The sequence below is a fragment of the Astatotilapia calliptera genome, chromosome 11 (assembly GCF_900246225.1).
Source record: "Astatotilapia calliptera chromosome 11, fAstCal1.2, whole genome shotgun sequence".
NCBI lineage: Eukaryota > Metazoa > Chordata > Actinopteri > Cichliformes > Cichlidae > Astatotilapia > Astatotilapia calliptera.
Genome location: NC_039312.1, coordinates 25,186,804 through 25,210,094, shown reverse-complemented (window position 1 = coordinate 25,210,094; position 23,291 = coordinate 25,186,804). Strand labels below are relative to the sequence as shown.

General features: G+C 38.3%; 3 protein-coding genes and 1 long non-coding RNA gene across 5 annotated transcripts; 3 read left to right on the top strand and 1 right to left on the bottom strand.

Annotated features, from left to right (window-relative positions):
• Positions 1–707: 707 nt before the first annotated feature.
• LOC113032195 (CAP-Gly domain-containing linker protein 2) lies at positions 708–3,990 on the bottom strand. Of its 2 annotated transcripts, XM_026184917.1 has the most exons (8): positions 3,825–3,989; positions 3,473–3,573; positions 3,273–3,357; positions 2,893–3,077; positions 2,730–2,820; positions 2,492–2,627; positions 1,925–2,164; positions 708–849 (listed from the first exon to the last, which is right to left on the bottom strand). In XM_026184917.1, the coding sequence occupies exons 2-8, from the start codon at positions 3,539–3,541 to the stop codon at positions 792–794; spliced, it is 864 nt and encodes a 287-aa protein (XP_026040702.1). In that variant the 5' UTR covers positions 3,542–3,573; positions 3,825–3,989; the 3' UTR covers positions 708–791. The 2 variants fall into 2 exon arrangements, with proteins under 2 accessions (XP_026040702.1, XP_026040703.1); XM_026184918.1 differs by lacking the exon at positions 3,273–3,357 and having other exon boundaries at positions 3,825–3,990.
• Positions 3,991–11,866: 7,876 nt separating this feature from the next.
• Positions 11,867–12,586, top strand: LOC113032131 (cell wall protein DAN4-like; the record flags this gene model as incomplete). Its single annotated transcript, XM_026184815.1, has 1 exon — positions 11,867–12,586. A coding segment is annotated over one exon (720 nt), but the record flags the coding sequence as incomplete, so codon positions are not given.
• A 278-nt stretch (positions 12,587–12,864) lies between these two features.
• On the top strand, positions 12,865–13,985 carry LOC113031367 (uncharacterized). The gene is made up of 3 exons (XR_003273723.1): positions 12,865–13,050; positions 13,536–13,616; positions 13,959–13,985. It is a non-coding gene; the product is annotated as an uncharacterized LOC113031367 (long non-coding RNA).
• A 111-nt stretch (positions 13,986–14,096) lies between these two features.
• On the top strand, positions 14,097–16,125 carry LOC113032129 (uncharacterized). Its single transcript, XM_026184810.1, has 5 exons — positions 14,097–14,182; positions 14,400–14,559; positions 14,917–14,990; positions 15,339–15,434; positions 15,877–16,125. Exons 1-5 carry the CDS (start codon positions 14,132–14,134, stop codon positions 16,123–16,125), a joined length of 630 nt encoding a protein of 209 aa, XP_026040595.1. The 5' UTR covers positions 14,097–14,131.
• The last annotated feature ends 7,166 nt before the right edge of the window (positions 16,126–23,291 follow it).

The following is a 23,291-nucleotide window of genomic DNA, read 5'->3' as shown; positions in this document are numbered from 1 at the left end:
TCAAGATTTTTTTTTTTTTGACAATTTCTCTGCGACATGGAGTCACTTTGTCAGTTAAGACAAGGAACATAAAAGCTTGAGTACAGGTTGTGTTTCACAGGCGTGTAATATGATGGCCTCTTCCTTTGTCATGCTTCAAGTAATAATCTCATACCTGAAGGCTTTTAGACAAACTTGACCGTGCACTTGATATTCAGCATTTCTCTTAGCATTAGAGAAATGAGTACTTTTTAGCAGACTTAAACTAGTTCATCAAACAATCATCAGTTACTTGGTAACACATTAACCTTCATACAGCACTGTTTGTTGAACTGATGTTTTTATTGTGAATAGGAAATTGATATCGATTCACAAGCAAGATGCATGTGTAAATGTACCATTATGCTGCAGTGTCAGATTGATGATGCTGTTCTGTATTCACCTGGTCCTCTAGTCCAACGGTCCCCAACCTTTTTTTGCGCCACGGACCGGTTTATGCCCGACAATATTTTCACGGACCGGCCTTTAAAGTGTCGCGGATAAATACAACAAAATAAAACTACCGTAGTACCGGTACCGAAAAAAAGAAGATTTATTCATAACACACATGAAAAGACCCAGGAAAACAGAATTAACGATAAAAACGATAACAAAATAACGCTAAAAACCGATAAAAACCCTGAAAACCATACATTTCACACCCGAGCCTCAACTCTCGCGGCCCGGTACCAAACGACTCACGGACCGTGGCCCAGGGGTTGGGGACCGCTGCTCTAGTCGATGGCGAGCTTGGTAAGATGTATGTATTTTTGTTACTCCCATGCCATTAGTAGTTTGTGGAAAGGTACAAAAGCCCCGTATCCAGGTTTGCTGGGGGAAAAAAGGAGATTAAGTTACTATTCAAACAGACTATACGTTAGAAAATCACACTTATATTTATAATTTTAATATTTTAGATGTCGCGGAGGTCGTGTATTTGTTATTGTTGTTTTGTTCTTTTGCAGTCTCGTAAAAAAAATACTACATTTAAGTAACATTTCCAAATGCAGTCAGTCAAGTTTGTCATTGTAGGAAAGTGAGTTCACATTACAAGGTTGCACCTCATGCCTTTAAAGACAGCTAAGATGACCTGACAGCTGCATGTGCAGCACAGTGCAGCACAGTCCTAAAAAAATACCCAACAGCCACTTCATTAGGCACACCTTGCAGTTTTATGTTGGACCTTCTTTTGCCTTCGGGAATGCCTTACTTCTTCATGATATGAAGTTAATAAGCTGTAAGAAATATTCTTCAGACATTTTGGTCCATATTCACAGATAGTTGCTGCATATGTGTCAGCTGCACATCCATGATGCAAGTTTTCCATTTCACCACATCCAAAACATGGTCTATTAGATTGAGATCTGGTGACTGTGGAGAACATTTGACTATAGTGAACTCATCTTCAGGTTCGGTAAACCAGTTTGAGATGATCTGAGCTGGAAGCAACCATCAGACGATGGGTACAGCGTGGTCAGTGACATGGTCAGCCACATTTCTCAGGTAAGCTGTGGCACTTGAAAGATGCATATGTAGTCTCTTGGTGTTGCTTCAAGGTTCAACATGTTATGTATTCAGAGATTTTCTTCTGCTTTCATATCATTTAATGTAAACCCTTGAGATGGTGAAATATTGAATTATGGAATATCAAATCCATCAAAGTTAATGTATTAATACATTGTGTAATTGTGTGAAAGAATGGTGCTTAAGGTAAATACACTTCAAAACAAATGTAAAGGTTTAGAAGCATTTGAATTTAAATAGATACTGAGATTATTGTAAAAAGCATTACTTAGTGCACACATCCAAATCGCAGTACATTACTAAATGTCAAGGTGCACAACCTTAGAGCAAAAACATATACATGTTGCTTGAGTACGGCTGGTAGGAAAATGACATTGGTTACCATTCAAAGTAGCTGTGTCCCAGGTGGCTCCCATCACATAGCCCTGAATCAGGAGTTTGCAGCTCAACTCCAAGGTGGAGATCTACCTCCCCCTGCAGGTGACCGAGGAAACGAACTATTCCTGTGCTGATCCTCCCAGATGGCAGCATGATCCTGACCCGATGGCCTAGCTGTAAGTCCATCGGGGAGTGAGGAACAAAAACTCGATGTGGCCCTTGAGATTTCCTCCATGATCTCACACTGCAGAAAGAAAACTTCTCTTAGTGAAAGAAAATTACACACATCGATAAATCAGGAATTATGATCATAAAATATATTCCATGTAATGAATAAATTTGCTTTTGGAACTATATTTTGAATATACACCCTGTGCATTTCTAAAGAGGGAAGATTATAACTGTTGCCGAACGATTTTTTACATAATACATTTTCAATAGGACACAGGACCTCACATGACTCTGAAATGGTCCCTGCTGTTTCCACTGTTTGCAGTTAAACTTCTGAGCATAGATATAAGAATTTTTTTTTATCCAACTCTCTGCCAAACCGTTTCTTTGAAAGCAATACCTCGAGGCTGAAGTTGAGGAGGAGGAAGGTCTTGAACTCTGTGCTGAGGATGAAGATAACTGGCTGCCTGACAAACTGCATTCATAACTATCACTTCTTGATGACATGTCAGACCTTCTGCGCTGATGGAGGCCGCCTGCACGTGAGACATTAGCAGCTGATATCATGGCTAAATACAAAAGGATGCGCATATGAAAATTTGTTCTGTTATTGCCATAATTGTGTTACTGCCATTTACCTGAATACTCTTCAAATGCTTCTCCATTGTCCACTCCTGACTCTCCCTGGTCACTGTAACTGCCCACTTTCACCAACACTCCAGACTCCAGCTGAGGGAAAGGAGGCAAAGGTATAATTACAGAACCTCAGCCACCCACACACAACTTCACACACAAACACACCTGATTATGCAGCTCTTCCTGTTTTCTCTTCAGCTCTGTAAACCTCCTTTCCCATGATGCTCTCTCACAAGCAATCCTGGTCTTCAGTGATAGCACCTCTTTTTCAGTTTTGGTCAGTCTCTTCTGGAGGGCAAATGTACGGTCAGGGCTACCTGGTATGGCGGCAATCCTGTTATTTTCGGCACCTGACAAATAACATCAAATAAGGTAATCATCTAAATCTGCACATTAGCAAAGGGGATGTGAAGTAGGATTACATAAGGAGGAAGAGAGGCTTTAAGAAAATAAACTGTGAAATTGAGTGTTTAACAGTTGACTAAATATTTTTAAGATATTTTAAATGTGCTGGTGATCACTCTTTGATTTTATGAGTTTCTTACCCACAACTTGTTTCAACTCATGGCTTTTGCCCTCTGTAATGGGGTTTTCCCTTGGTAAGAATCTGATAGCATTGTATGGACATATCTGCAATGCAGATCAACACTAATTAAATTTTTTATAATCACCACTTACAAGAGCCTTCATTAAACTGTGATGTAAGCAGATTACCCAGATGTGAATATAATGAGCATACACTCACCCAAAGGAACCTGCAGGTGCAGAGTATCCCTTTGACTGCCCACGTAAACACAGCCCATAGGACTGTCATGTTAAAGCACCGTCCTCTCACATTGTGCCATCCTGAGCAGACAAAGGAATTGTTTTTCTTTAGTACAGTAAGTACTACAGCTGAAAGATTATATCTTTACAAAAGAGTGGATTTGGTTACAGAAAACTCAAGGCTAGTTGTAGGTTTTCTAAGAAAAAAATGGGTTGTACCATCTGTAGGTCAATGCTACCAGGCTATGCCCTCGTAACACATAAACACACTCAAAAACCACATTGAAATTAAAATGTGGTTGAAAGCTTATGACTTCGAGCAGGACACTGACCTTTTGCAGAAGCTTAACTGAAGGCTAGAAGTCATAGGGAAATGGTAGCTTCCATCTCTGCTAAAAGGGCCTCTGTCCCAGTCTATGGTGAAGGCTAATGTGCCACACAGGGCTCACTGACCTGTTGCTATGTGCCAGCTCTGTGTGAGCGCTGCTGACGACCGCCCGGGAGGTAAATCTAGTCTAATCTTCTTAGTCGTGCAGTTACACTATCTGGTTGTATCCAAGCTGCTACATATGGTTTACTGAGTCTGATAAACAATGTGAATAAGCCTCTACATTTAGTGCAACTGTTACATCTGTTGGAGGAAGAAGGATTCAGTATCATCACCCATCTGTTTAGTCTGTCTGTTGTCAAACTGGAGAGGTCATCCTTAATATTGATACAAAAATCTCCTTTCTTACTGTGTTTTCACTCTGCATTTGGCCAAGATCAGTGTCACTGCTGGTAGCATGAGGTGATACCTGGACCCTACAGAGGTGGCACAGGTAGTCCAAATGCTCCAGGATGGCACATCGATACGTGCGATTGCCAGAAGGTTTTCTATGTCTCCCAGCACAGTCTCAAGAACATGCAGGAGATTCCAGGAGACAGGCAGTAACGTAGGAGAAACTAGGAGAAACAAGGCTGTAGAAGAACGTTAACCCATCAGGTGCAAGGATGAACAAGATGAGCACTACGAGAGCCCTACAAAATGACCTCCTGTTAATGTCTCTGACCAAACAATCAGAAACAGACTTAATGAATGTAGCCTGAGCACCCGACCTTCTGTAACATGGTTCAGCATGATGTGTTTTTGGTGGATCAGTAATGTTCTGGGCTGGCATATCCATGGAGGGAGGCACAGACAGGCTGGTCAACAACGCCCTGTCTGACATTAGGTATTGGGACGATATTAATGGATCTATTGTTAGACCATACACTGGTGCAAGGTCCATCTATAGTTCGGTGCATCTATCCGACCACCAGGTTGCACTTCACATTGTTTAGGAGCTCAGTGCAGTCCTGGTCCAGACCTGGGAGGGCATTCCCAGGACACCATCTGTTGTCTTGTTAGGACCATGCCCCAGTGTTGTCAGGCAAACACACACACAAGTATGTGGGGACCATACAAACTATTGAGTACCATTTTGAGTTGCTGTAATCAAATTTCAGCAAAATGGACTTGCCTGCCACATTACTTTTTCTATTATATTTTGGGGGTTTCTTTGAATTCAACCATCTGTAGGCTGTTAATTTAATTTCCATCAAACAATGTGTCATTCTTTCATTTCAAACACATTACCCAGGCCATACCAGAGATCCAGCATATTGGATATGCTGGATCTCTGGTATGCTGGAGATCTGATGTGTTTTCAAAGTGTTCCTCTTTTCTTTTTTTTTAAAGTTTCTATAAAACATAATATTTTTAGTCACATCTATTATAAATGATCAGACTGTGCACAGAGACATGAAAACTGCTAGGGAGTGGCAACGCAAGTGCTTAGTTATTCTCCTAGCAACATCTACAGTGACTCACCAGCTGTGTATCAGACTAATTAGTTTGCCCTGAAACTTGAGGCGGCATTTTGCAAGAGGTAGAGAAAAAAAGAGAAAATTCCCAGAGAAGATTGATTCTGTGTTCATATCTTTTGGGTGTCAGATTTGGACTTGATAAGCTCTGATGTTTGAAAAATACATCCTATGTGACGCACAAGGTTTTTGTTCCTTTACAAGTATCTGTAGGTTCATACCAACATAGAGGTAAATATTCAGCAAATTTATGAAGACAGAACAGAATCCACAGTAATGCGGCCAAGAAACTACAAAAGTAAATTGTATTTTAGGCTCATATTATTAACAGTATGAACCTTAAAGGATTTCCCATTTTACCCAAACCAGCCTTCAGATTATTTTTTCTTTCACAAAAATTAATAAAGGCTGCAGCATAAAACTAGCAAAATATGTGGCCGTCCAATTCAAATAGTTATTAGAAAGGACTGGCAAACACATGTTGCTTATATGCAACCATTTATGTGGTTAATGGTTTTGGTGGGTGCCAGAGGCTATCCCAAAAGCACCTTACAGCATGGTCATCAGTTTATCACAGCACTAACACATACACATGCACATGATAGCGCTGCATGATACGTGACACTTAGTATGACAAGCTGTGACAATTTACTGCAGAATTCAGAGAGTAAAACAATTATCTCACATCTTGGGTTTTATTTCTTATGCATACATATAGACACTTATAGTCACAGACAAAATAAAAAACACACTCAAGTAATGGTTTATAACCTGTTTTGCAAATTGCCGATGACATTATAATTATCTAAGTCCATCATAGCTCCTCATTTGACTGTGTTTGCAAAGTCCCAGTCATCTGCAGTCGATGTTATTATCAATTATATTATGTAAATTATATACCTTTACATAGTTTTGCATCCAGTTTATGGAATTTTTAACCAACCCTGTATTTTCTGGACATGTAAGATACTTAAACACTTATTATTTTCCAAGGAAAATGCTAAATTATATCATGGATTGTTAATAGTCAGATACACTCGGTCTTGAATTCCTAAATAATTTTTTCAAACTAAAATATCACTCAAACATTGTGAGATTATCACACTAATCCCAAAACTGGATAAAGTTAATAATTAAATAACAAAGTATAATTCATTTAATTGGGGTAAGTAAAACATGTCTATATATACTATATGTATACTATACTATATGTCTGTAGTGGGGAAAAAGTATGTAAGCATTTAAATGAAATGACTGTAATGTAACTGTTCAGATTAATAATTAACTGCTTGCTACAGATTCCTCACAACACTTTTTTAGGAGTTTGACATCCAAAATACGCATTTTATTTATTCTACTTTAAACATTCATTCTTAGAAAATAGTCTTATATGGCATTAATTCAATTTATTTCAGCATGCAGACATGATAAAGAAGACCTACCAAAGTTAAAACATCATCGGAATCAGGAAGAAAGGTGATTTAAGTGATTTTAAACGTGGAATAATTGTTCTTAATCATCCAATGGGGCTGGTCTGAGCTTTTTAAAGATCAGTCTACTGAGTTGTTCCCACACCACCAAAAACCTGAGGTTACAATTTTCAAAATGGGCAAAAGAAGATGGTTTCGTAGCCTTTTCCAGAATGTTTAGCACCAATAAATGTCTTTAGTTCACATCATCTCACTCAAAATGAGGGTGTCCACTTACACCCCAATGCAATTAATGAATTAGGCGCATAATTAATTATGATAATAAGTTCTCATTACCTGCTTTTAGGACTTAAATCTTAAATTTAATGGTATTTTAGGTGTCAGTGGGACATCTCTGCTGGAGATGAGGAGATCACTGTCCAAACTTTTAACCTTTAGGTTGTGCTGCGAGTGATTCCTGATAGGTTTGGCCAATAAATTACTTCAAAGATGTGTAATAAGAAAAAACATTCTCTTGTTCTGTTATGTTTTTAAAATAAGATATTCTATACCATTTTATGTCTTTTAATCACTATTATCTCTAAATATGTTTATATAATTAACAGTAAAATAGCTCAAACACTGCCTAATGAGAAATCTCTAACGTTAAATGAAAGTACAAATAAAGTTCAGAGTCAGATTTTCCACCTAATTTAGAAATCCAGAAAACTCCCGTTTTGAGGGTTATTTTCATACAATTATCCATACATAGCCGAAAAAATGTCGTTATTATTATTGGAGCTGCAGTGAAAAAAGGAAGGACTTCTGTCACCTAAATTGTGCAAGACTCTTTGGTGTCATGCCCAAGAATTTTATGTTCTTTGAGCCACAAAGAGCGAATTGTAGCGTGCAGAGGGGGCGTATGGCTGGGAGAGAGAAGGGGGTCTAATTTCACATTGTGTTGAACCGAAACCAAGAGGCCCCCTATACAATCAACACACAGGACACTGAAATCTCACCTGTGCTCTCATAGACAAGTACAGGCTTAATCCACTCAGTTATTTCAGTTAATTGTAAGTTTCGGTATGTACACTTTTATTTGAACTCAGAGTAATCAAAACTGTGTGAGTACTGTAAAGTAATATCGTCTTTTATTACAACATTAATTGTGGGGCATCCAGCAAGTGCAAGCCTTTAGTCTCCTCCTCTCACACTTGAATAAGTGTCCAGCTGAGAATTTGTTCTTATTGCGTTGCTATCAGCAGTGCTATCAGCAGGAAGCAAACAGGGGAGGTGACAGAGAGCAAGAGAGAACTCTGCAGTGGGAGAAAGCTCATTCACTTCAACCACAGCTGAGACAAACCATGCCCAGTGCACCACAGGTGAGTGGATTTTACCGATTTTGAATGATGGACTTTGTTAGTTTTACTTAAATTCCTTAAGCTATATTTACGCATAGCAAGCAGGCGGCTCCATTGAAGCTGGATAATTATACAACAGGCTGATGTTTTCTTCGTTTTCTATTGTACGTTTTTCAGTTACAAAATATTATTTCACATATTACATGTGCAAATATGGTGAATATGTTTTTCTAATGTTTTTTCTAATATTTGAATAAAGGTTTTATATCCCTTAATATTTAAAATGTAATATTCAGTTTCAGTCTCAAAAACATTTAGTGTTATGATGTCTATAAAATGAACCACTTTGAGGATTTTGATTACAAAATCATTTAAAAATTTATACTCAGGTGTTCTGTTTGTAGCATGTGTTGCCTATTCTCCATTGCTCTTTATAGAATAGGCAGTTGCTAATACAACTAATTCCTTCCCTGAAACCTCCTAATATTCCCAAAACATTACATCATTCATGACTGCTTTTGCCAAACACTAACTAGTACATCGACTGAGTCTTGCAGCAGCAGTTTACCAATAAGATGATGTAAACAGGAAGTTTGTGTAAGGAGGACACTACAATAGGTATATTGGCATCATTAAGAGTAAACAGCTTGCACCAAACCAAGAAATTCCTGCCAGTTTTCCTAATTAAACTGCATTTTGACATGGAAGTTAAAATGGCCACTGTTGTCGGTCAGTTTCCAGGGTGGAGAGCCCACAGGAGGCCACCCTGGGATCCAAGGAAGAAGAGGAAAAAACAAGCCATGCTGCTTAGTGGCTCTCCCAGGGGCACTGAGCATGGAACAAACACATTTTAATTGTGTTCACTGCACTGCAAGACACTTAAAAAACAATTATGTGTCACTACACAAAACTAAACGTTACCTCATAGGGGGGATTACCATGCAGTGCTGGTTTTAAAAAAAAAAGTACCAGAAAATGCTGAAACTAATTCCTTGAGAAACTGTGCAAAAAAAAAAAAAGCACAACAGGTTTAAATGTCACATATCACATTACTTTTGAATTTCTTATATTGTAACTCAACCAAACAATTATGAGATCAGTTTCACCAGAACAATTGGAGATTTGTGAAAAGAGAAGACCATTGATGACCATCGACGCTGTCACAGATCAAACAAAGTGCCCAGGTGTGTTACAATGAATGAGCATGGCTGTAATTCAGAGACCTATTACCGTGGGTAAACAGTGTGAACTGTGCCCACCGATACAGACCTTGTCAATACAGAAATGCAGTTATTGTTTAGTTTATTTATCTTGGTGAGATTAATCTTCAATTTTGAGTACAACTCAGTGGATATTAAAAAAAGGAAGGACAATGCAAGATGTTCTTTCATGCTGATAATGAGTTTACTGGGAATTTGATGGGTATTATATAATTACAGGCTGGACGAAGAGCTCCCTCCCTTTCAGGCAGTGGCATAATGACCTCCACTACTTTTATAAAAGACACAGGTATGAGTTTGTATTTTATTCTCTATTTAAAAGCACTGTTCTCGGTGACATATATATTCTGTTACACAGGTGAAATGGAGACTCAATCAATATGTTTTAGGATTGTTTATTTTCCACCCATCCTGCCTATCATTTAAGAAAAAACTTGCACAACTTTAATGTTTCAAGCATATTGCGCCCTCTGCAGCACCTTAGACTTGAAGTTAGGAAAGGAATAAAACTAAGGAATGGAAAAAGAAGACATGGAGTATTTGTTGTATGTTCAGAATAGAGAAAATCAGATAAAATTACTGGGATTTGGCTGGTTTAATAGGCAATATGCATGTCTCACGAAGGAACTTGCATCCATTAGGGCTCAGGTCTTGCATGTTTTTGAAGAAACAAATGCACATCTAACCACTGAAACTATGGGAACCCAGTGCTAATGTCCCAAAAGCAAAGATGTCATACTGCTCTCTCATGAATAAAAAGATGACACACGCATGTTGGCATGGTACCTGTGCACCAGAGTGGCATGCCTTTCTGCAGATAAATACAAGCTTCCATGATTACAGTCAGTCTGTGGTTGCTAGAGACACATGTTTATGTGTCTCAGCTTGTAAGAAATGTTATTACCAGTAAAAACTACTTTTGACTGCTCCTTTATTTAAAGGGGGTTGTCTTAGTAGGTAACCCACATTTAATTTGACATACTTTTTATACGAGACGCCCTTCCTGACAAAACCTGAAAAGGTTTTGTGCTTCGTTCTAAGATTGAACAAAGGAAACCTTTGCTTGTTAGGCACATGTGAAAATCAATACACTGTGGAGCCACTAGGATTATCTTTCTGAATATTGAGCATAATGCATCATTGTACTAAATTTTGCTTCATAGGGCTGTTGGTTAAATGGTCCAGCTGTCCGATCATCATAATGATATCATAAAATAATCTCTGTAATGCAAAATTCAGGTACAATCATGCATTATGCTAAATATTAAGAATGACAGTCCTAACAGCTGATGTTAAGGACAGTGTTAAGTATCTGTTTATTATAATGGGGTGTGAGTGTAAATAGATTGGCACTTATATACTTTCCACTCAATCTGAGCACTGAAAACAGTTTTCTCATTTACCCAATTTCATGCACATTCATACAGCACTTTTATCAAAATTTTTATATTCACAAGATGCATTCATGGGAGCACTGGGGAAACTCTGGGTTCAGTATCTTGCCCAAGGATTCACATGTAAACTGGAGAAGCCAGGGATCAATACACTGACAAAGTTATTATAACAGATCATTTATTCTCTTCAGCTCTCCTTCTGTGGTGTATCTCTTCAGCCTAGTGGCCAGGGCGGTGAGCCTTTGTTTGGCACTTTCTAGAGCCTCAGTTATGGACATCTTGTTGTGACTCTTTTTCATTCAGAACCAGTGGAGTATATGACTTCACCAGTCTGTCTGTCTTCATTTGAGGTTATTGCACTGATCTGCCAGGTGCTTTCTACTCAATCAAACTTCAAACATGCTCTGCGACTTTTGTCATTGGATCAGCAGGCGTAGTAGCATTTCATAAATTCCATATGCCAGTTCTTGTGCATGTATGTCCATGTTCAGTATGTCCTGGTTTGTCAACACCTGATGGGGAACTTTTCAGGCGACGTCTGAGCCAGTTATATATCTTTTGCTCATGTTCCAAGGTAAGCTTCAATAGCATTGGTGCCAAACCCGAGGGCACTATATAGATATATAAACATCTTAGGCCCGGTATTTTTTAACAGATTTATAGTTTTATCAGCATAAGTAAAAAACAAAATAGTTTGCTCATATTGTGAATCTGTAATATATGGTTTTTATGTTGATTTGCACCTGGATAAAAAAAGGGTAAGGCATATTCAGAACCAGTTACCTGGTGTTTGTGCCAGTCTTTCAAATAGAAGCTAAGATATTGCATGAAATCCTTGATAAATATCATCACTCATTATGATTTATTCTCTGATCACCATAATATTAGAGAATTTTATAAAAAGTTTCCCAGAAAATGCAGTCCATGCACATTATGCAATGTTGTTAAAAAAAATCCACCCAATCCTGTCTTATTATGTTTCCTCCAAAATGCCCAACTTTACAGGTATTCTGCGAGTCCTCCCTTTAGGACTATTTCTGCTATCCATGTTAGTATCAGGAGTATCAGGAGCAGCCACTACCACCCCACAAAGCTCAACAGCACCCAGTACCAGCCAGCCCTCTTCTACCACCAATGAAGGTATTACAGTGCTCACTACCCATTCTTCCTCAGCCACTAGCCAGTCCACATCGGCAGGCACAACATCAACCACCGGTGAGTCCCCCACATCCACAGGCACAGCATCAACCACCAGCGAGTCCCCTACATCCACAGGCACAGCATCAACCACCAGCGAGTCCCCTACATCCACAGGCACAGCATCAACCACCAGCGAGTCCCCCACATCCACAGCCACAGCATCAACAGCCAGCGAGTCCCCCACATCCACAGCCACAGCATCAACAGCCAGCCAGTCCCCCACATCCACAGCCACAGCATCAACAGCCAGTGAGTCCCCCACATCTACATCCACAGGCACAGCATCAACCACCAGTGAGTCCCCCACATCCGCATTAACAGGCACAGCATCAACCACCAGTGAGTCCCCCACATCCACAGGCACAGCATCAACCACCAGCCATTCCCCTACATCCACAGGCACAGCATTAACCACCAGTGAGTCCCCCACATCCACATCCACAGGCACAGCATCAACCGCCAGTGAGTCCCCCACATCCACATCCACAGGCACAGCATCAACCACCAGTGAGTCCCCCACGTCCACAGGCACAGCATCAACCACCAGTGAGTCCCCCACGTCCACAGGCACAGCATCAACCACCAGTGAGTCCCCCACATCCACAGGCACAGCATCAACCACCAGCAGTCCCCACATCCACAGGCACAGCATCAACCACCAGTGAGTCCCCCACATCCACAGGCACAGCATCAACCACCAGTGAGTCCCCCATCCACAGGCACAGCATCAACCACCAGTGAGTCCCCCACATCCACAGCCACAGCATCAACCGCCAGTGAGTCCCCCACATCTACATCCACAGGTACAGCATCAACCACCAGTGAGTCCCCCACATCCGCATTAACAGGCACAGCATCAACCACCAGTGAGTCCCCCACATCTACATCCACAGGCACAGCATCAACCACCAGTGAGTCCCCCACATCCACAGCACAGCATCAACCACCAGTGAGTCCCCCACATCTACATCCACAGGCACAGCATCAACCACCAGTGAGTCCCCCACATCTACATCCACAGGCACAGCATCAACCACCAGTGAGTCCCCCACATCCGCATTAACAGGCACAGCATCAACCACCAGTGAGTCCCCCACATCTACATCCACAGGCACAGCATCAACCACCAGTGAGTCCCCCACATCCACAGGCACAGGCACAGCATTGACCACCAGCCAGTCCCCCACAACTACACCTGCTTCTATAGTTGATTTACCCACCACAATGCAATTCCACACAACCTTACCCACTTACACAGGTATAGCATTTACTGACACGCAATCCCTGACAAATATACACATCTCTGGAAACTCAGTATCTATCACTACTCAATCCTCCCAACTCAGGAGGGTCACCAAGCACTGGTACCAATACAAAAGCCTTTGGCAATGCTGTATCTTTAACTTCTATCCACTCTTTTAATTCAGCCAATTCTACTAATTCAACAACAAACTTAACAAACTGAATCAGTAAAGTTGAAGCAATATTGAAATGTATTAGCTTTGTTTTGTATAACATTTTGTCTCTTCAAGTCTTTGCTAAATGTACTTGTATATTGTTTACATGATCAAAATAAATTAATAATCAACCAATCAATCAATTCCTTGTCTCCAGTTGATTCTACGACCACGACCAAACCCACCACGCCAACTACCACTTCATCTTCCAGTTCTTTAACCACAAAGATGAACACCAGTCAGTTTTTCATGTATTTATTTCCTTACTTATTTGTTCATTCATTCATTCATTTAGTATGTGTGTGTTTTGCTGTTTGTTTGTTTGTTTGTTTGTTTGTTTGTTTGTTTGTTTGTTTGTTTGTTTGTTTGTTTGTTTGTTTGTTTGTTTGTTTGTTTGTTTGTTTCTTTGTTTGTTTCTTTGTTTGTTTGGGGAGGGGTATTTTTTTATTCATTCATTTTTTCTTTTTTTCATTCATTCACATTTTAATTTGTTCTTGCATCAAAATTAAATAGATCTTTTACAATCAATGTTGTGTTGCTTTAAAAAACTCCAGTCATGACATCTGTCTCTCTATCACAGGTGACATGACTGAGAATGGAACCACTAAGGCAAGTCAAATATTCTCCTTCTTCTGTTCACTTATCTATGAGTGTTTTTCATTCCTTCAAGCCTCTTCATCACATGCCTCTTAATTCTCTCAAATACAGATATACTGCCCCTCATTCAACTGTAACTACTCTGACTGCTATTCAATGTACATCAGTCAGAACACCACTCCGTGTGCTGTCGATAATTGTTGTCAGGTAGGGCAGTCAGCTAATGGCACTAAAAACTAAGAAACTATTTGAGCCATAGCAATTACAAATCCCTCTTTTTAAGGAATTGAGCAGTCAAAAGATTGCATGGTATCTATAACTGACTATTAAAGGGAAAATACATTTATTTTTTCTAAATAAATTAACATAGTATAGAAATTAAAGAAATTAGATGCGTCTCTCTAATCTTTCTGTTATATCTCAGTTGTTAAGGCAAACAGACATGTGGTATACTGCCAGCTGCAGCAACTCTTGTGCTGACAGCTGCAAGAATGCCTCCCAGACCAACTGTGCTGTGAACTGCTGTAATTTCACTGGCTGTCTCAATTACACTTTTGCATCCATGATGAGCATAACAACCAATGGTAACTACACCTTTCTTTTAAATCACTTCATTTGAGCACTCATAAATATTTTATGTTTTACCATGCTCATATGTCTGTGAAGGTTCTCAGTCATCCAGGTCATCGTAGTCAAAGGAGCTTGGAGAGAAAAGCATCTGGACTTCTTTAAGTTGCTTTAAGACGTTTCTTAAAGTGGACCAAGGCTGGCCAAGGGTGACGCTAGCAAGTCTTCAAGCAACTTAAAGAAGTCCAGATGCTTTTCTCTCCAAACTCCTTGAATTACCATGCTCCTGTTGTCTTTGCAAATGATCAATTTTTAAATCTTAAAAAAAAACATCACTGTATATTGTTTTGTTCTTCTCCTTTATCTACTTTTAGGAACTCAAACCACAAAACCAACAACCACGCAGGCCCCTACTACAACTACTACCAGTCAAACAACAGCAAACAATGTAAGAACTGCTGGCTGCATGAATGAATCTTTTGGCAAGCAAATGTGCATGCGAGAAGAAGGCTGTGTATCACTAAACAAAACTAATTTGGCCTTTAACACCACAGTCCCCTTTTCTTAAATGTCAGCTACAAACTTCCTCTGTTCCTTGCTTCCAACAGAATCACTATGTTTAACAAAAGTATTACCTTTTTTTCTAATAATGATTATCTTTGACTGGTTAATAAACTGCCTGTCAACAATTTAACAAGTTAATGGAGTGTGGACTGAAAAACCACTTTGTCCAGCAGTGTAAATGAGACTTGGTTTGAAATAAGTTTTATGTTTCTTGCGCTGTTGTTTTTGTCAGGGAAACAAGTGCCGTGCTGGTACATGCACCAGCGCAAACTGCTATACAAGTTTCACCATGCTACAAATGTGTTCCTCCTCAGAACCACATTGTCAGGTAAGAACATTCAATAGCATAAATATAACATTCATTAATTTTTCCAGCCTCATTGCAGTTGTTTTTTCTGAGCTTCTACACACTCGTATTTCTGTTTGTTTAGTGCTTTTAAAGCTGACACCGTCTTCATGCTATCCTTGCTTCAGCACAAACTTTGTTATAAATCTATGAATTTACTTTCTGAATTTATCAAAATTTGGAGAATATACAAGAAAAAGGAACCAGGGGGCATAAAATGTACCAATATGAACTCAAAATAGCTTTTTATTTGAATCGGTTAAGGAATAAATTATTTATACAAAAGAATCTGAAAAACAAACATAAGAAGTACCTCTACGATACATTTTATGAGCATAAATAAACAAACTTCATTAGCCTCATATTTACAGTTTTTACCATTCATAGGCCCTACACCGATCTTTCTCACTCATTGTCTTTGCAGCTGAAAAATGAGTCTACAGATACTGCCACAAAATGGACAGCGGGTTGCACCAACTGCACTGGCTACACTGCTTGCAAGGCTTCAACCAAACCTCCATGTAATCTGGAGTGCTGCAATGCCACAATGACCTCTTGCCTATGGTTGAATGGCACACTAAATGTTCCCTCTTTTGCCACAAGAGGTCCATATCTTCACACAGAACTGATAGCTTCCTTACTTTGTATTGTTGCTATCGCTTTTCTGCTTTGAGAACATGCTTGCTCAATTGCTGTGTGCGTTATTGGGTAAGTAGCGCTTTGTGTAACTCCTAGTTTCTCCAAAGTTACAAAGAAAATGTAGAAAAGATATTAATATGAATATTTTTATATTCATATGTAATTGTATAGGTATGGAAATATGGAAAACATTAATTGCAATGTTGATTGTGCTTCTTGTTTAAACTTTCCAGTCCCGTTTATGTCTGGTTCCAGACCACTGAAATGGCTTTGAACAGTATTTCTCTATGAAATACTATTTTCAGGAATCCAGAAAAACAAGCCAGAAGCAACATATCAGTTGATCATACAAGTGATCTTTATAAGCAACAGATTGATAAAGTAAAATAAACTTTTAAGTTATTTTAAACCGCTAAGTACCTTGTTGTACGTTCGGAAATGTCCTTATCTATTGCCATTATTGATATAAGATTAAATCTCTTCTTCAAGCTTTTGTTGTAGTAATGCAGATACAACTACATGCACTTTATAAAACACAAATGTTGTGCTGTAACAGGGAGTTGTCTTTTGAAGGTTTGTTGAATAATTCCTGTAGATGTAACATTAATGACACATGCAAGTCAGTGCACTTAGCTACATTTTGTGATTTTGAGGTATTTACTATATGATTTACAAAGTATATTTTGTGGTACATTCATGTTGCATCAATGCTAAATGAAATTAGAATATGTGAATTCTAGTTTTGTGCACTGTACACTATCAAAAATGCCTTAAAATAAAATAAAATAAATCTTATGTAATATGTCTGATAAGTTTTTCCCCAGCTACAGCTTTCGGAGTGTACTTAGTGGATCGCGGTTTAGCAAAGTCTACATTCCCTCAACCTAAGTTCATAAAGTAATCACATAAATTCCCTTGTTTTGTGTTTTTTTTATCCATAGCTCCAGTTACAGTACCTGTTACTTTTTAGAATAAGCTTTACATTGCAAAAAATATTGACTGTTGCTAGATGGGAAGCCATGTTTTACATGTCTAAGTTATAAGCTGTTCAGTGAATTAGTAATTTGAATTTTATGGCAGCAACACGTCCCAAAACATTTGGGACAGAGGCAACAAAAGGCTGAAAAGGTAAGTGGTCCTAAAAAGAAGCAGCTTGAGGAACCTTTTACAGCTACACTCAAAAAACAGATTCAGGTCCTCCTTTCAAAGAACACATGCAAATTATGTTAGTTGTTCACAAATGCAATTAAAAAATACCAAATTAATTTGATTTTCTTTGTGTAAACCTAAAATTATTCTAAACCAGCAGAGGCTGATTCTGAACACAAAATGAATGAGTTTGTTGGGGCACTGGGGGTAGGAGGAGTACATTTTTGCACTTAAGTATTTGTAAACTCAAAGAAATCAATTCATGCCCCTCTTTAAGCTTAAACATTATTTTTAATCTCATTCAACGCAAATGTAGCACTCCAGCGTTACTGCAATTATTATTCGTGTGGTGAACCTAAATTATTTTCTCTCAAAGCAGTCTTTGTTACAAGAACACAAAGTTACTGAGTTACACAACGGTCCGCCTTCTTTGAAAATTTTGCGCTCTTTCAGGATCACCTAAATGAATGCAGCTGCTCTTCGCCTCTCTGTACTTTTTGGATAATACTACACCTTCAGGTAAGGTAACATATTATTTTTCCATATATCCAATTGTGTATTTCTTTATCAGCTAAATCTATGGCAATGCTATTTATCATAGAAGCTTGTAACAGTTGTTTTTTGAACTTTTGGTGGTGCTACCATTCTCTTCTCTTCTTGAATACTATTTTTTTTTTGACAATATAGCCAGGTCTTTTAGAGGAGCCTTGTTTTAGAGGAGAAATTGTGTAGCTGCCAACTTTTAAGTCGGAGCGTGTGCTAGCTTATTAGCAGCTAGCCATTGTGCTCAATGAAAGATGATGTCCTATAGCTAACTTCTTTCTTACTGTTTTCTTTTTATAATCTAAAAATTATGTATTCTGTGTTTATTATTATATAATGCCATTTTCTAGTAGAAAGTATCGTTTTGAGGTGTCTTTAAAAGCACTACATAGTTTACTGAGGGTGCTACCAAAAGCGAACCATGTGGCCGGAAGAGTAACTGCAGGCAGCACAATGCGCACTCCCATGACGTTCAAACCTATTTATTATTATAAAAGATTTCGGCTACGTCCACACTTACACAGGTATTTTTGAAAACGGAGATTTTCCGTTTTCGTTTAAAAAAATAATCCCGTCCACAGGTAAACGCAAAAATGAAGGAAAACGCTGCTAGGAACATGCCAAAGCAACAGGTGGCGATATATTCCTAAACTCAGCTAAAAACAGTTTAGGTCTTGACAAACTTCACTTTCAGTGTGTTGATTCAGCAGTCTGTATTTAAACTTCTAGTTTATTATATTTATGTATGTTTTATTTCCAGGTGCAGAGTTCCTGCAGATCACTACAAAACCCCTGCAGGCGAAGTTCTTGCCTCAGCTGGACAATTTAACAGACAAGCTGATGCAAAATTTTCAGGGGAGCAAAGGAGCAAAGGGCCAAAAGATCAAGGATATCATGGCGATCAGTAGTTTGGTCAGTACTAATGATAAACCCATCAATTAAATGCAATCAATCAATTCCATTTTTTTCACCATTTTTTTTCCACCCTTGCATTAGTGTGATGACATCGACATAAAGAGGGAGCATACTCTTAAAAGCCTGGTGATCTACTTTAATGAAGATCCAGACCTACTGTTCAAGGAGTATCTGGTACGCTTATCACACCTTCTTTTCTAGATTGAATTTGAGTTAGGTTCATCGCACACAAAATCCTCATATATTCAAAAGAGACAATATAATTGTGAAATAGTATTATTCTTAATAGTCATTGTTGAAACTTGCACTGGAGAGCACTTTTTAAGGGGATAGTTTCAGCAAAAATTCAATTGTTCATTCTTTTGGTGCTGCCATGTAGGTATCTACTGCCTCTATAAACACAGTAAATGTGGACAAAACATTCATCCATTTTCTGTCAGTGTTTCAATTCAGTTTATTTATATAGCGGTATATCACAACAACAGTCATCTCAAGGCACTTCAGAAAGTAAACACTCCAGTGGAGTTCAGTTTATTATGCCAATTAGTAAAAAGTCTTCATTATAAGGAACACAGCAGATTGCATCAAGACACTAACTAGTGTCACTGCCATTACAGCAATCTCCTGGTTTCAGGAATAATGTGCATAAAACAAGCTGTTTCAAAAGGTTCCCAATTGTGATGAAATAAGGGAAATTGACCCAGCCCACACACACACACACACTGATAGACACTGGAGGAGCTCCTGCTCTATATCAAGCCCCTCCCAAAGGGAGGTACATAATACCTGAACCCAAACTATTGATAGGAAACAGATTGACGGGTTTTATTTATGTTTGGAGTGTTTATAGAGGCGGTAGAGACCTATGTTTCAGCACAAAAGGATACAAAAGCTGAGTTTTGCATAATATGTCCCCTTCCAAGTGACAGAACCCTTAAACCTGAAACAACCTGTTTTTCAGACCTCCTCCACTGAGGATGAACGGTTGAGGTCCACTGCAGCAACTGTCACTGTATTTACACCATCAGAAGAGAAGGGATTCAGGAGCCAGAGGATGTTGGAGTTGTCATTGAAGGTACTACAGTTATGAACAACCTCGGTAGTGTGATCATGGCATTCATCGTCCTCTTTGGACTGATTTATGCACTTGATCTGAGCTATCCAAATGACCACAAGTACACTTTTGAGTTCTGTCAGAAGATTTTGATGAATCTGGATGGACAAAGGCTCAGTACAAAGATGCAGCAAATGAAAATGAAGATGTTTGCTTAGGCAAACAAGACCCAGCACAAAAGTTGATTTTGGCCTTTTTATATCTTTTGTTCAAACTGTGACCTTTTTTTCTTTCTTTTTTTTGGCCAAATGGAAGTTGTCTATTTTTGTCTGCTGTTATGTTGTGAGTGATGTGACCTTTAATCTGTACTACTATAGATGGATGAAAAGACTGGGGATTTAGCTCAGAAAAAGTTTCATGGTTGTAACCACCATTTTCTTTTTGATTGCTTTTGGGATTTGCAAAGGTAATAGAAAAATGTTGACAAGTTTTGTGTCTTCCAGTGTTTTAAAGTTGGTCTTCCCGTTCTTATAAGCTTGTAAATGTTTACATGTAATTGGTTTTGGAGAAGTTGAAAGATTTTTTTTTTATTAAAATACCTCCCCCTTGGTAACAGAAAAATGTTCGTCATGAAAACACACACACACACACACACACACACACATATATATATATATATATATATATATATATATATATATATATATATATATATATATATATATATGTGTGTGTGTGTGTGTGTGTGTGTGTGTGTGTGTGTGTGTGTGTGTGTGTATTTATGTATATGTGTGTGTATTTATGTATTGTTGGGTTGTTTCAAATCTTCAGTGACTGCCATACTATGGTGTGAATTGAAATGTTTAGTAGGTTATCATTGTGAATTTGCAAGTGTCACTATAAATATATACAATGATTCTGAAGTGAAATCTGATTATACAGATTCCAGTTTGTTTTCAGTATTGCCTAGTAGTACAGAGGTGTGTGCTATTCAGATTTGACATTCATTACAAATGTACGTCAGCACTTTTTTGTGAGCACTTTGATTTTTGTTAAGGTTGATTTGACCATGTGACATGTATGTTTATTTACAAAATATTCTGTTTCTGCTTTTAATTCAAGTGAATAAACCTGAGTTGTAAAAACAAATTCATTTTGTCATTATTTTAATAATTAAATTAGTTTTCTGGTAATGAAAATTATGATTTAGTTGAACTCAAAATAATGATTTCAATGCAATGAAAATCTAGCTCAAGTGAATGACATTGTATTGAGTTGGACCAACCAAAACCTTTCACATCATTTTAATGTACTTTTTTTCATTTTAGCAGTATTTACGAAATTGTGTTCTACTGACTCAATTGAATTGAATTGTCATGATGTATGTAGATTAGGTTGGACCAAAATAGATGTATTACGTGGAAAACCTGCCATCAGTCCAATTGAGTTCATCCAATGACTTATTTTTTTGAGTGTAACTGCAACAGGTCAGTAAGATGCCTGGGTATAAAAAGAGCCTCTTTGAGAGGCAGAGCTTTCCAGAAGTAAAGACAAGAAGAGTTCCACTAAACTGCAAAAAACTGTCTACAAATTGTGGAATAATTTCACAATTGAATGTTTCTCTACTTAAAATTTCAACATCTCATTATCTACAGTACATAATGTCATCAAAAAATCCTAAGAATTCAAAGAACTTACTGTGCGTGAAGCCCAAGGCTGAAGATCACTATTCAATGGCTGTTTTGCACAGGTTAAAGAAGACTTCTAGAAAACATTGTTTGTGAACATATTTCACCATATCGTACACAAATACAGGTTAAAGCTCTATCATGCAAAAAAGAAGCCATATGTGAACATGATCCAGAAATGCTGGCATCACCTTTGGACAGAAGCTCATTGACTGAGGAAAAGCAGAAAATTGTTCTGTGTTCAGATGAATTTTGAAATTCTTTTTGGAAAACGTGTAAGATGATCCAGCCTAAAGAGCACAGAGACCACTGTGTTTGTGATCAGCAGTGAGTTTAAAAACCCGCAATTCTCGGATCATACCAATATCAGGGGGGATTCACGCACAGTCGTAAATTCCCACAGTGTGCACTATGTGCTTCGAATATTGTGTGTACTTTTTGTTTTATACAGTTGTCAGCCAGGCATCTAGCTATGAAAAAATTACACTCCAAAAGACCCCGGGCTTCTGACAAAACAACCCGGGCTTAAGCCCAGTAAGCCACTCCCATGCTCCGCCCCTGATTCTGACAGTTGGATTGGTCTTATAGGTATATACAGGTCTAAGAGAAACATATCCTCCTATCCAGATGACCTCTTCAGGCAAGTTCTTGTTCTTTTATATTTCAACAAGACTATACTAAACTGCACACTGCAATTAGATGTGTTGTTACCATAAAATTCAAAATGACCTTATGTTTCCCTTAAAATTACACATTTTTATCAGGTCAAACTGTTGATATGTTTTCTATGTTTTATTGTAAATACAATCTGGTCTTGAGCAACAGTTGTCCAGGGTTTCTGAAGTCCAGTATTTATACCTGCTTTCAGAGGAATGTTTTGGTTTGTTGGTTTGTTTGTTTGTTAAGCCACTTAACTGTGACATATGAATCATTCAAGAATTTTAAAAAAGTCAACAAAAGCAATGGATGAACCAGTATTGTGTCTGCAGCAGCCTGTCAAGAAAAGTTATCTTCTTAAAAAAAAACTTTTACATTTCCCAATGGACTGTTAGCTAAAACTTTCTATATCTCTTAATGTACACTCTGTACTAAAAATAAATAAATCAGGAAACTGGAAGAGCAGAGGATAAAAGCAGAAGTGGCAGGCCTATAAAAAAACAACTGTCTGCCACAGATGAACAGTATCTGAAAATGGTTTCCTTGAAAAAGAAGGGAAAATCCAGCAAAGACCTGGCACAGGACCAAAGACATCTGGACCTTGACTTGATCCATCTACTGTTCACTGAAGCTTCAGTAGGTGCATGGTGATTTAACATGCATGCAGCAATATCTGGAAACTGCCTCATTGGCAACAGCTTCATTTGTCAATATCACAATGCCAGTGCATTAAAAACAGGGATAAAAACACACACAATGGAACACTATCAGTCATGGATTTACATCCTCTAGATTACTGAAGCAGTGTGGGATCATATTGAGAGAGAACAGAACAAAATGAAGCCAACATCCAAAGAAGAGCTTTGAATGTCCTTCAATGAGCCTGGGAACTATTCCTGAAGACTTCTTAAAGAAATAACAAGAAAACCTGCACAAGAGAGTTCAGGCTGTGTTGAAGAATAAAGGTAGTAATACCAATTAATGACTTTAGAGCCCATTAGAACTGTACAAACTCTGAGTTTTTGCTTTATTTGCAGTACAGTATGATGATTCAAGAAATCACTGAACCCTTTTCCCTTTGTCCTAGCAAAGTATACATAAATGAGAGGTGATTACACATTATGCGCTCTATGTATTTTGCACACAGAGCACTGTACTTTGCACAAAGGTGTATGTCCTGTGCCAACTGTGCAA

Excerpts from the sequence above, each read along its gene's own strand:
- LOC113032195 (XM_026184917.1), bottom strand. The coding sequence starts at position 3,541 with ATGACAGTCCTATGGGCTGTGTTTACGTGGGCAGTCAAAGGGATACTC. Across the intron at positions 2,628-2,729 it reads AGCATTTGAAGAGTATTCAG|GCGGCCTCCATCAGCGCAGA; the intron begins GTAAATGGCAGT and ends TCTCACGTGCAG. Across the intron at positions 2,165-2,491 it reads TCCTCAACTTCAGCCTCGAG|TGTGAGATCATGGAGGAAAT; the intron begins GTATTGCTTTCA and ends TTCTTTCTGCAG.
- LOC113032129 (XM_026184810.1), top strand. The coding sequence starts at position 14,132 with ATGTACATCAGTCAGAACACCACTCCGTGTGCTGTCGATAATTGTTGT. Across the intron at positions 14,991-15,338 it reads GTCAAACAACAGCAAACAAT|GGAAACAAGTGCCGTGCTGG; the intron begins GTAAGAACTGCT and ends TGTTTTTGTCAG. Across the intron at positions 15,435-15,876 it reads CCTCAGAACCACATTGTCAG|CTGAAAAATGAGTCTACAGA; the intron begins GTAAGAACATTC and ends TTGTCTTTGCAG.